The following is a 13,230-nucleotide window of genomic DNA, read 5'->3' as shown; positions in this document are numbered from 1 at the left end:
AGCCCCTGCTGCTATTTTCCAATACTTATCTTTCCAATTCATGATGAAACTACAGATTAGAGGAAACTTCCATGGAGAACATCTTCGAACGCTTATGAAAATGTGAGTGCCTAGGGAACCACTCTGTGACAATATGGTCGGGTGGGTATTTGAAGAGGGTGAGCCAGGAGAGGGAGGGAGGGGGTGTTCTTCAGGCTGTCTGATTCCTTGTCCTGAACTTCCTGAGTGGAGCTGCCTTCAACTCCATTTAGGAAAGTGAAAGGAGAAGGAAACTCTGTCCTGTATCCCCTGCCAGCATATCAGTAACAGGACTGAATTCCAGGGTTCTCTGCCAGCATGACTCTGGCAGCCGCCCCAAACTCCTCCTTCAACAGCAGAATCTGCTGCTCTCAGAGAAGGAAAGCCTGTTAGGTCTCGCACGCCCACACACACGTGCATAGTGGATTCTAGCAGGGCCCTTGGAAAACCATAATGTTTTCTTATCAACCAGCAGAATGGAGAAATCAAAGGATGGCATTTAAGAAAAAAGGAAATCTGGAACTCCACTTTGACAACTTGTGGGAAGCAAGGCACCCCCCAAGCTATGTCCTGGCAATGGCTCGTTCTCCACTCAGAGAGGAGAGACTGTGTGGGAGACACAGTGGAATATGTTTCAGATAATAAATCATCTTGCATGCCCACAAATTTTCCTTAGCATAAAACAGAAAGAAGATGAGCCAGAATGTATAAAATAGTATGCACAACTAAAGGAACCATTCCAAAGGCAATTCAGATAACCTGGACCTTCTGAATATGGAAATTTATCGAACATTTGCCTAATTCCTGTATTTTGCATAGACTGAGATCATGGGATGTTTTGTTTTCCTTAACATAATACATGAATTCATTTTTAAACTATATATACATATATGTCACTTAAAGCTAGTGCATGACAATACAATGGGGTAGGTTAACTCCTACAAGTGTTGAAGAATTAAGACACCAACAGTTTTATCTAAAAGAAAATGACTTTGGTGTAGCCAAGTCATTTTAAATACTACTAATTTCAAACTCTTTGAAGTACGGCAGTGTCTTACTCATCTTTGTAATCCTAACATGATCATTTTTTTTTTTAAATGTTAGTTGAATGACAAAATGAACAAATGTCAGGTCCAGTCCTGAAAAACACAATCTGCCGTAGCTTTTTGGATCTGGCTTCTGAGAGTTTGTAAAAGTAGAGATTAGCATTTTTAACGCCAAAAATAAATGTTAATCTCAGTTATAAATATTTCTTTATTTTATACAGCTTGAGAAGGAATTCTCAATTTTTTTTTTCAAATAATGCTTTAAAATCCTGGAATGAAACAGTAAATAAATAAATAAATAAATAAAATCTTTAACTTAATGTTAAAATTTAGCAAAATAATTTACTGCAACTCCTAATTTTCACCCTGTACTTATCCAGAAAGGTTTATCACCTACTTACACATGCAAATTTTCAAAAAATTTTGATCAGTGGTTTCCAACTTTGGCCACATAGGAATCACCTGAAGAATTTTTATATGTCTCCCACCTCAGACTAATAAAATCATAACTGAGTAGGGAAGCAGAAAAGTACTGATATTTTGGAAAGTTTCAATTATTCTAAGTGCAATGAAAGTTACAACACTTGGGATAGCTGCTATAGTATTTGTACTCATAGCTAAATTTATTTTTAAAGAAAACATTGAATTGCTATATGACAGGTGAGGTGTGAATTGGACCTCAATTTTCTCTAAAATTAATTTCTAATCTGACCAGAAGGTGCTTGGAGTGGGTGGCTTCAGTCTGGCTTTCTTATGTATGGGCTTTAGATACACAGTCCATGTGGAGAATGATAATGAACGTTCTATAAAGGCGATACATCTACCTTCTTTTCGGGATGCTTGCTGTACTAAGAGGGTCTAAAATCCTCAGATTAGCTTCAAGGCTCCCACATTTCTATCAAAATCACTAGGAATACTTGTCAGGGTTTTGTTAGACTGGGGAAACCTATGACAAACTCCAAAAATCTCACTGTGGAAGGTTTTTGGTGGGGAACCCAAGCTAACATTATGAGCAGTGGAGTGAGTCCTGATTCAGTTTAGCTGTCCACAGAACCTTCACAAAACAGCCTGAAACCTTGAGGTTTACTGCCCTTTCTTACTGTGTGCCTCCTAGACCTTTGGGACCATCCCAACACAAGAAGAGACTGTGGGCTAGAGGAAAAACCCACAGTATTAAGAAGTCTATATGCATCTGGGTGTCATATTAACAATATGTCCTCCAGGAGATCATGGTTTGATTCCTGGTCAGGGCACATGCCAGGGTTGTAGGCTCAATCCTCAGTGTGGGGCATGCAGGAGGCAATTGATCTATGACTCTCTCTCATCATGGATGTTTCTATCTTTCTCTTCCTGTCCCTTCCTCTATGAAATCAATAAAAATATATTTTTTAAAAAAGAATATGTTCTCTGTATAACCTAAATTTTGTGTTTTGATTCCTAGATCCTGTGGAAGAATTGTTTTATTAACACCAAAAAAATATGAAAGACAAATTGGCAGTTTGGCATCTGCCACTAATGGCTCAATTCTGTGGGAAGTAGATGGCGTATTAATACTCCAACCAGTATATTCTCTGGAGTTAGATTGTCTGTATTCATAGTTCCACTATATCATTTTCTAGCCATTGCCCATTTTGTTGTGGATAGACTCTAAGATAACCCCTAATAATCCCTTCCTTCTGCATTCATTTCTTGTGTAATCACCTGTATGACAGGACCTGTGAGCTGCTTGTAACCAATAGACTATGGCAAAGGACTTGGCCTGTCACTTCCATGATTGAACTACATAAAATTATGATTTCCATCTTGCCTGCAGACTCATCTGAGCTTGTACACTTTGATGAAGCAAGTGGCCATAATAGAAAGGCCCATGTGGCAAAGAACTTAGGTGACCTCTGGTCAATGGCCAGTGCAGAAACGAGGCCCTCAAACCAACAACCATGAGGGAACTGAATTTTACCAACAACTGTAGGACTCGGAAGTGGATCCTTTCCCAGTCAAGCCTTCGGATGAGATCCCAGTCCCAGCCAACAGCTTTGCTACAGTCTTGTGAGAGACCTTGAAGGAGAGGACACAGCTAGGCCAGACTCTGATTCTTAACCCTCAGAAACTGTGAAATAATAAATGTGTCATTTTACGCTACTAATTTTGTGGTAATTTGTTATGCAGCAATAGATAATTAACATATTCCTTAGGCTTAGTTTCTCATCTGTGAAATGGAGATAGTAATAATATATATTTCATAGGCATAAGAATAAAATGAGATAATTTATATAAACACTTAGCATTAAACACCATGCATGCTATATAATACATGGTGACTTATTCTCATATTCTTTAAACATAACTTTAATAGAATGTATGTGTATATACCATTTTTTCTATTTTTAGTATGTTCCTTCTTTAGGTGATACTACTTATTTTTATATTTTTATTTTACTATTCTAGTCTCTCACATTAGATTATCCTATGTATCTTTTAGCTCACTTTTATTAAGTTCATCTATTTACATTCCATATTCTTTATCTTATGCCTACTTTTATAAATGACAATTTATAAAATTAGGCAAGTGGCAAAGGGAATCTTTCTGAGGACAGTGACCCAGATTGCATGGTTGGTCACATCTCCCGAAAGGCCCTCCTGTCATCAGATAGCTCATTTTTGTCTCAGACATATCTTCTGTCAACTGACATTAACCTACAAAAACATTTTAACCATATTTTCATTAAGATAGTAAACTAGTTAATGTATAATTAACACAGGGAAACCTTATTTTTAAACCCTGGGTTCTAAATATAATAGTCTTATTACAAAACAAATTATACTTGATCAATTTTTATATTCCTGGTGAAGACCTGGGGCAGGGGACGGGGGCGGGCTAGATGGGGTCACTGAGGGAAAAAGAGGGACATATGTAATACTTTCAACAACAAAGATTTTTTAAAAATTTACATTTCTAATACAAGTTTCTTATTGCAGGGGCTGGATCTCAGTGTTACCTAGTAGATGCTTAATAAATAGTAGTTGAATAGACAAACAAATCACTAAAACTTCTAAGAAACTTTAGAGCTATAAAAGATGCTAAGCTAACTTTCTGTGATTTTTGAACTTGTTTGTTTTCTTGTAGGAGTAGAACCATTTTTCCCGTGTACTCCTTAATACCACCAATACATAAATTATATTATTCAAGTAATAGCAGAACCCCTCCCTCCACTAGGCTTATTTTTATTCCTTACTGTTTTCCTCCCCACCTACAACCTCCCTGCCCTGAGATGAAAGAAATCCTCTCCAGCTGCTCACAACTACCAACCCATTTGAAAAAAAATGGAGTTGACCCTTGGAGTAACACATTCTTGTTTTGTCAACATGGGAGGTTTCCATGGAGAGTGAGAGCCAGGCCCCAGTTGAGTAGCTGATAAAGTTTACAGAGCAAGATGTAGGAACCCTTCTCTGCCTTCTACTGCCTCCATGCAATCAATCTTGGGGAGTCAGGGTAGATCGAGACAAGGAAGACAAAGTTGCAATCTGTGTGGACTTCTTAGTCTTGGCTCCCCCTCTGAGTACTTTAACACCTACTGAGCTCTGGCCCCTGGGGGTTGCCTTGGTCTGGCCCTATACATATCCCTGTTGGGAAGGCCCCTCACCTCTTCACCATCCTCCTTACCCCAACTTGAATTTGTCTTCTAAGCCTCTTCTTGGGTGCCATATCTATAAATATATAAGGCTAAATGACTGACCGACCACCCATCCTACCATCCGACCAACCGTTACATAGGATGCACACTGGCAATTTAAAAATAAACGTTGACTTGTGCATGCACGATACATATAAAGCTCTTGCTGGTGCCAATTGCACACATGTTTTAATTTTATAATAATGCTAGAGGCCCAATGCATGAAATTCGTGCAAGGGGCTCGGCCCTTGCAGCCACAGCAGCTTGCCTCGGCCCTCACAGCCCCAGCTTCATCTGGAAGGTTGTCTGGAAGGTCGTTCAGTTGTCCAGTCTAATTAGCATATTAAACTTTTATTATTATAGATATTATATATACTATTTTGACATGTAATTTTTTGCAGTAATGTAATTACCACATGAATCTTTCTTCTAATTAATTTCCTTTCAAAGTGCATGAATCCGTGCACTGAGCCACTAGTTCTCTTATCATTATTGATCCTCTGTCAGGGTTGGGTTCTCCTGCTTGTTCTCAAAGCTGTTCGTACTTCTCCCAAATCAGACACTGATCTCACTTGATTGTAATGATGCCTATACATCCATGTCTCTTCCAGGAACTGGTCAGCTCCCTGAAGTCAAGTGCTGAGCTGTGTCTTCCCAGCTTCGGGAGTTCTGCCTGTATACAGACTATAATTTGTTACTTGAACAAATTAGCTATCTTTACATGGAGCAGGGAACTGGCACTACATAGAAATTAAGGGTATAATCTTTTGCCACTTGCTGGCTGAGAGACTTTGGGCAAATCACTTAAACACTGAGGCACACATTTTTATGCTCTATAAAATGAGAGTAATAAAACACCTGCTTTATAGGAAAGCTTTGGGAATTTAGTTAGATTTTCCACATTAAGAATATTTAGCCAGCCCTAGCTGGTTTGGCTCAGTGGATAGAGTGTCAGCCTGTGGACTGAAGTGTCCCAGGTTCGATTCCAGTCAAGGGCACATGCCCGGGTTGCAGGCTTGAGCCCCAGTAGGGGGTGTGCAGGAGGCAGCCGATCAATGATTCTCTCTCATCATTGATGTTTCTGTCTCTCCCTCTCCTTTCCTCTCTGAAATCAATAAAAATATATTTTTTAAAAAGAATATTTAGCCATAAATTACCACATCTATCTAATGTGAGCTCAAAGAATGTTATCTGTGATAATAATAACAGTTATTAATAGCTATGAGAGCTGTTGTTATTATCATCTGCCCCTGTGTGTCTTGTCCTTGGAGTCAGAGATTTCTGCCTTGTCAGGTAAGAACCTGAGGCAAAGAGCCAGATGTGACTTTCTTTTGCCACATGCCAAGCGTCGCTCCCAAGAGCCTCACGCTCTCGGCCCCGCTGATTGCACTTGTATCTTGGATGCTCCTCTGTTGCTCTCTGCCCATATGCCTCAGGAGGACTGGTAGAGTTGGCTAGAAATAGTAGCCTTTGCCTTCTGGCTTATTACACAGGATTGTCTGCAAAGAGGTCTGTCAAGCCCCTCATGTCTCATTATAAGCTTTTGTTGGCTCCCTTCATTATATGTGTGTTCTCTGTGGTTTTTACTTTAGCCTGTACTCCAGGGGGAAAAAAGAAGTTCTATGGTGCCAAGAACAAAGGTTCTGAGAGGTAGCTGGAGCACAGGGATGTCAAAGGTGTAAAGCAATGTGGTAATTCTTCTCTAGGGCCTGTGTGTTATAGCATAATCCTCCTCTTGAAAAACAAGTGCAAGAGACTGTCTCCTGGAGGTTCCATGAGGCCTTAACAATCTTAAGGGAAAAGCTGATCCTAAGGCAAAGGTGCAGATTTCCACAGACAATCTAACACTGTGTTGACAATGGTCAGGCTGGGACATGGTAGAGGCCTTCTCTCATTGTAGAGCAACACTTATTCCCTTGCCACACCTTTCTGCCAAGAACTTGTCACCACATTTTCTATCCTCCAAGAGATTTATCTGACAGTTTGGACACATGTATTACTTGGAATGCATATTTTTTTTTCAGTATTGACCCACTTTTCTGTAATCCAATAATATTTATTGAATGAATACTTGTTATACGTTAGACTCTTCACTAAAAATTTTGCATCTCTTATTGCATTTAATCTTAAAATACTATATGATTATTAACATTATTCCCATTTACAGATGAGAAAACTGAGACTTAGCAAAGGTAATGATTTATCAAGGAATATAGTAATTGAGAAGTGAAGATGAGAAGTCTGTTAATAATAGTCTCCAACTCTAAGCTTTTAAAAAGCAGCGACTCATAATTTATTTTCTATAAGTATGTGACTAAATATGCAAACATGCATAAGACAGGCACTGAGTGACTTCTTATTAAAAATAATTTCTTTTTCTTACAAATAACAAAATATATATATACAGGGTTGGCAAAAGTAGGGTAACAGTTGTGAGTACACAAAATACAGTTTATTATTGTATTACTAGAGGCCTGGTGCACGAATTCATGCACGAGTGGGGTCCCTCGGCCTGGCTGGTGATCAGGACCAATCAGGGCCATCTCGCCCAGTCCTGATCAAGGCTGGCCGGTTGGAGGGAGGGACCATGGAAAGTTGGCTGTGGGAGCACACTGACCATCAGGGGGCAGCTCCTGCATTGAGCATCTGGCCCTGGTGGTAAATGCATGTCATAGCTACCGGCTGGTCATCTGGTCATCCAGTCGCCTGGTTGTAACAGTTGCTTAGGCTTTTATATATATGAATAATTTATCAATTATTGTATGAATTGGGGCTGATCAGGGCCATCTCGCCCAGTCCGGGGGGTGGGGAGGGACCATGGGAGGTTGGCTGGCCAGCTGGGGGGAGGGATTGTGGGAGGATGTGGGAGCGCATTGACCACCAGGAGCAGCTCCTGCGTTGAGCATCTTCCTCCTGGTGGTCAGTGCGTGTCATCGTGACCAGTCATAATGGTCGCTTAGGCTTTTATATATATAGATTATGTTATATATCTCAAATAGAACACAGTTTCAAGTCAGAAGCCCAGGATCCCAGTTCTGGTTCTTCCATCAATGTAGAAAAGTTACTAAACTTCCCCTGCCCATTTTAATTTGAAAATACATGGTTGTGTTAGGTCAGTAGTTACCAAATGTTGGCCTGTGATGAACTTCATCAGTCTGAGATGAAATGAGAAAAATAAGAACAATGGATATATTTACATAAATTTGCTTATTTTATAAATCTGTTAAAGTGGCTATTTTTTAATAAACAATGGTGATTTTTTTCCTTTGACATCCTTACCTGGCAAAATTCAAGTATGTCCTCCATAGTAGGACCTGACATTAGAAACACATATGTATTTTTACTGGTTCATAAACCCAAAGGTCAGGGAACACTAAACTACGTGATCACTAGTGTACGTTCTAGCTTCAAAATTCTATCCTGTTCTTAGATCACAAATGATATTTAGCTGACCCTAAAGTAGAAAAGAAGAAAAAGTGTTATCCCCTTTTTCCTTATTTATTTCAGCATTTCCCCAAATGTGTTCTGCTGAAAGACAGCCCCTAGCAAGATATTATAGCTATTCCACCAGAAAAGCATTCTTAGTCATATGAGTTTGGGAAACAATAGGTTAAACAAGTTGGACAGGTCTCCTAACTAAAAAGTTTCAGATCCTGTAAAATTCTTGTGTTTATAGCGACTCCCCAAAAGGAGACAAAGCATGAGTGCTCCCGAAGTTACTGATGGAAAGCAGATGCTCCTCAACCCCATGTTGAGGACAGTACACCTATTCCTGAAATACAATTTGAGAAAGACAACTTCAGTTAAAGCTAAAAGAAAGTTTCTTTGTAGCTTTCATAATAAAGAAAAAATATAGTATTACAGGCAAGGAGACTCCCACTTACTTTATAATATTACCAAAACTATGGATATTTTCAAAAATTACAAAAGAAGCCTGGATAAAAATACTTCAGATTAAAGTGCATTGGGACTACAGAAGAGTTTTGTGGCTGTTTTGATAATTTTTTTTACCATAACATATTTAAAAAATTATGTCAACAGATTTATATCCAGTGATTACAACATGATAATTAAAGCACTTGGAATTTGCAGAAATCTGCAGTCACAAATTGTGACTATCATCCCTGCACAGTGAATAAAAGATAAAATAAAACCAAGGTAAAAATTTAGCCGAGAAAACCCCTGGATTCCTCTCAAATGGTGTGACCTTATTAAATATTTCAGCAGCAGGAACAATTAATTCTGAACGCTTATGCTTGTGGCTCAGAATTGATTTATTGCAACACTTCTATGATCAAAAAACAAAATTCTTGATAGAAGATAAAAATCTAATAGTGTGCACTTGTTTTTCTTTTTCTTTGCATAATTATCCAGAGTAAAACTTTGCCTTTTTCTTTACTCTTTATGTGATCATGTTAAATATCAACCAGCCAAACCCTTCAGCCTTCACAATTCTAGATTCAACTTTCACTCAACACACTGAGGAGAGAACAACTGTCACTTGGGACCAACTGTCCCCTAGGAAGGATCTTTCGGATGTTCTGACACGAACAACCTGGCCTTCTGACTCCCTGCCCCGCAGGGCTTGGACAAGCCTGTGGCTCTGCATTACCTCCACTATTTTCCATTGTGACTGTACGTAAGTTCCAGCCTGTTTTCCTAATCCTGCTGACTACAGCAGTCTGTCACCATAAAAAGCCTCTCGGACCTGGAGTTGGCTTCGGAAAGTGCCTTTGCAAAGGAACAAAAAAAGTACACGTAACGTTTACGTTTAAAGGCAGGAGAGAGGAAAGCTCTTGTTTTCATGCTGCTGGGCTCAAACGATTGTTTTTAGGGTTGAACTTTCAAAATATTAATTTGCTTCTGGTGACATTTGTAAACAAAATACCAATTCTAAAATGAGAGCACTTTAGCCAGGAAAGGGGGGAGTGTCCAGTCCAGCAGATCAAAACTCATCCAAACTCCACTGGAGAAGCGTGTCTATGAATTAACACATGACCGACGTGCCACGCCTCGGGTCCTCAAACCTCCTAGTGAACAGGTGTGCGGGAGGTTTACACCAAAGATTCAGGTTTCCGAATTAGCTGCTTTAAAACCTTACGATAGTACTTGCTTAGTCTCTGGGAAGGGAGATAGAACACCAAAAACTCTTTTTAACTGACGACAATGCTCATCTATATAATTTGATTCCACATAAAAATACTGTAGTTTGACACGATACCATGCAAGCTCCCATGAACATCTGCTAAGCCTAATAAGAAGTTGGATTTCATTTTTGTAATAAAGAGATCCAACTGAAAAGTAAATATCAGAAAGAGGAAAAAAAGTAAAAGTTTAAGTAACTCCTTCACACATTTGAACTTAGACTGTCCACCCTATAAAATGCTACCCCCCCCCACACCCCCAAATGGAAAAGCAGATCACACTTAACGTCAACATTTCAAAACTAGTATCGCTTAAAAATTATTGTTAAAGCACAACACATCGGAGCTACTTGCCTTTTGGCAATTTCTGTGCATTTCCCAGGGCTAGTGCAAAACTTCCACAGAGAAGGAGGCACCCCAAGCTGGACAGCATGTTGCATTTGCCACCTCACACGGGGAGTGATGCTGGTGGGTGTCCTGCAACCCTGGAGCTGCATTTAAGTGGACTGTCTCCCAGTGACAGGCGGGCGGCTGTACTTAGCCGAGCTGTGGGCTTACTCACAGGGGGTGGAGACAGCATGACATCACACCCTTTCTCACACCAAAAAAAAGAAAGGCACAACAGCAAAAACATATCATAACATTTCCTGCTAGGTTATAACTGTCTGTCTCTTGCTCCTGTGATATAAACATCAAACTTATGTTCAATCTGTGTTTGTGAAAGAAAAAGTATTTAGTCAATTTTGAAACATTGGTTGAGCTATTTTTAAAAATCCAGAAAAGACATACTTAAAACCATTGGAACATTAAAAATATAAAATAAAACCTTATTAGGAAGGAAACTGTTTTTAATTATCCAGTACACCAATCCAATTCTTCTTTTAAATGGGAGTAAACTCATAAAAATGGACTTTTAACCATTCTGAAGTTCCAGTATTATAAGAAACATTTAAAAGTGAATACTTGGCTACACAGCTATTCATTGTACACACACAGAGAGAGAGAGAGAGAGAGAGAGAGAGAGAGAGAGAGAGAGAGAGAGACATACTGATAGTCTCTAGATATAGATGCAGAGATATAGTGAATTCATTGTCACTGATTGTCCACAGCTCTGGTCCATGTTGTGTAATAGTATTCTTGCCCACATTATTGTAATTTAGTCCTTACAGTGGCTGTACAGGAAGGATGATGATATCACCACTTTATCAGCGAGAAAACCTGAAGCTTAGACAGTTAAATGTCCTGACAGTGTATTCTAATGGTTAATAATTTGGATGGGCTTTGCAATAGAACTGACCAGAGTTTAAATGTGTATGCCATATGCCTTTGAACAAATTGCTCCATCTTTAGCTCATCAACTTTGCTTATATTTAAGTGCTTGCTTCATGCCAGGTGCTGATATGATCAGTTCACATATATTAAAACATTTATTCCTCAAAATAACCTACAAGCAGCCAGTGTCATCATCTCTACTTTACAGGTGACAAATAGTGGGCATAGAGAGGATAAGTAGCAGGCACAAGGTGACAACTAGTAAGCCACAGAGCTGGCATTTTAATCAGGCAATTTAACCCCAGAGCTTGCACTCGTAATTACTAAACTTTAAATTCTAAAGTAGAGATGATAGTACGGATTTAATACATTTGCTAGCAGGATTTTGTGATAGTGTTTACCATGTAACCTGACCCACAGAAAGCATTTAATAAATAACAGTCACTGAAAACAACAAAAATATTTTCCTCACGTAAGTAGAACTATATTCTAACTGGGTGCTTCTATCTCCAGCGCTCATGTGTGTCCACTCTCCTCCTACTTCACATTTCCATGAATATAGGCCTTGCTGGAATGGCTGCATTAATAAAGTGCTTTAAATGTTGTCTGTACATTCATATTGACTCTGAAAATAGGCTATTTCATGGGATTGCTGTAACTGAGGGAAACGGACTAACTCTGGTCAAATGAGATTCCAGTCAATAAACTTCCCAAAGAGAAACTGAAGAGACAGCCCTGTCTGTCTTCCGAATAAAGTGTGAGGAGGCGCATTGTTAAAGTCATTAGAGCTGGCGCGGTCTCAGCTTTCACCCGAGGAATGCTCTGGCCCTGGTTACTGAGGGGATCTGGTTATTTACCAGGTCTTTTCATCTCTAATGTTTTACTCGACTAGGCAGCTCTCTCGAACCCGAGCTCGGACATTCATCCAGCTGGCGCCGCTGATTCCGCCTCTATATGCCATTGCCAGGGAGGCCTCTGTGCCAGCAGAAACGACAGGTTCCTGAGGGGAAAAAATAACCGAGCAGAAATATTGAGAAGAAGGCTATGTGCGGGGCTGGTCCGCGGGTTAGGTAATGGAATTACGGGATCAGTCTCCGCTTGGCCTGTAGGCTGCTTGAGCAATCATTATTTGCAGTTTGAAACTGTCTGGGAGCTAATTAAATAAAGGCTGATCTCCGATTATTTTGTCCGGAAAAGGTGATTTATTGCCTTAACTAGTAGGACACTGGGCAGTCAGTGAAGACACTGAAAGACTTCCTCTCCAAAGACCAGGGAGTGGCACGTCATAAAGAAGCAGACCATGTTAGAGGAGACATTTCACTTCTCAATGAACGAAAAGTTTCCTATCATGTCAGAGTCCCAACCCAAGTGGGAGGTGCACAAATAGTCCCGAGGAACTGTAAGCACCTTGCTACATGGAATAAAACTTCAGAGCTGTGGGCATGTGATCATTAGAGGATTTAAGGCCATTTCCAAGGTAGAATTATCCTCTGACCATGGGTACCCTGGAGATGACGGCTCTGGACTAATCCGTGCATCCCTGTGAGGTCTCTCAGCTGTCATCAGAGAAGGCCAACACGAAGCCCTGGTTGTGTCTGTATTTATCTGAAAATATAAAAACCTAAAGCTCCATTAGTTGTGAGATTGTAAAATATTGTATTCACCAATATCTGCGAAAAACCTAGTTTTACTAGGTTTAAAGTTGAACCTAGTTTAGCTCCATAGAATGCACAACACTGAGAGTGAACTGTATGTAAAATATAGACTCTGGATGATAACAATGTGTCAATTTAGGCTCATCAATTGTACCAAATGTACCACTCTGATGGGGATGTTGGTATGGGGAGGGTGGAGGGTATATGATGTTATCTCTAAATGTGTGGGGTCAAGGAGTAGGTATATGGGAAATCTCTACCTTCTGCTGTGAATCTAAAACTGCTGTTAAAAGAAAATTATAAAAAAAATCCTGTTGAGAACATTTAGGAAGAACTGCTGGAAAAACACATAAAATATATGTGTGCTGTCTTTATCCTGTGAAGGCGGGGACCATGTCTGTTTTTGCTTATCACTGTCCCCAGT

The 13,230-nt window shown here is 39.7% G+C and overlaps 1 protein-coding gene across 1 annotated transcript in view; it reads right to left on the bottom strand.

Moving 5' to 3' along the window:
- Nucleotides 1–10,415, bottom strand: part of LOC107184865 (target of Nesh-SH3-like) — a 121,146-nt gene extending 110,731 nt beyond the window's left edge. The window contains exon 1 of the mRNA XM_015571276.1: nt 10,234–10,415. Coding sequence (XP_015426762.1) covers nt 10,234–10,312 — 79 coding nt within the window. The 5' untranslated portion in view covers nt 10,313–10,415. The remainder of the gene's footprint in view (nt 1–10,233) is intronic.
- Between the last annotated feature and the right edge of the window lie 2,815 nt (nt 10,416–13,230).

The sequence above is a fragment of the Myotis davidii genome, unplaced genomic scaffold (assembly GCF_000327345.1).
Source record: "Myotis davidii unplaced genomic scaffold, ASM32734v1 scaffold48, whole genome shotgun sequence".
Classification (NCBI taxonomy): domain Eukaryota; kingdom Metazoa; phylum Chordata; class Mammalia; order Chiroptera; family Vespertilionidae; genus Myotis; species Myotis davidii.
This window is presented reverse-complemented; position numbering and strand designations above follow the sequence as displayed.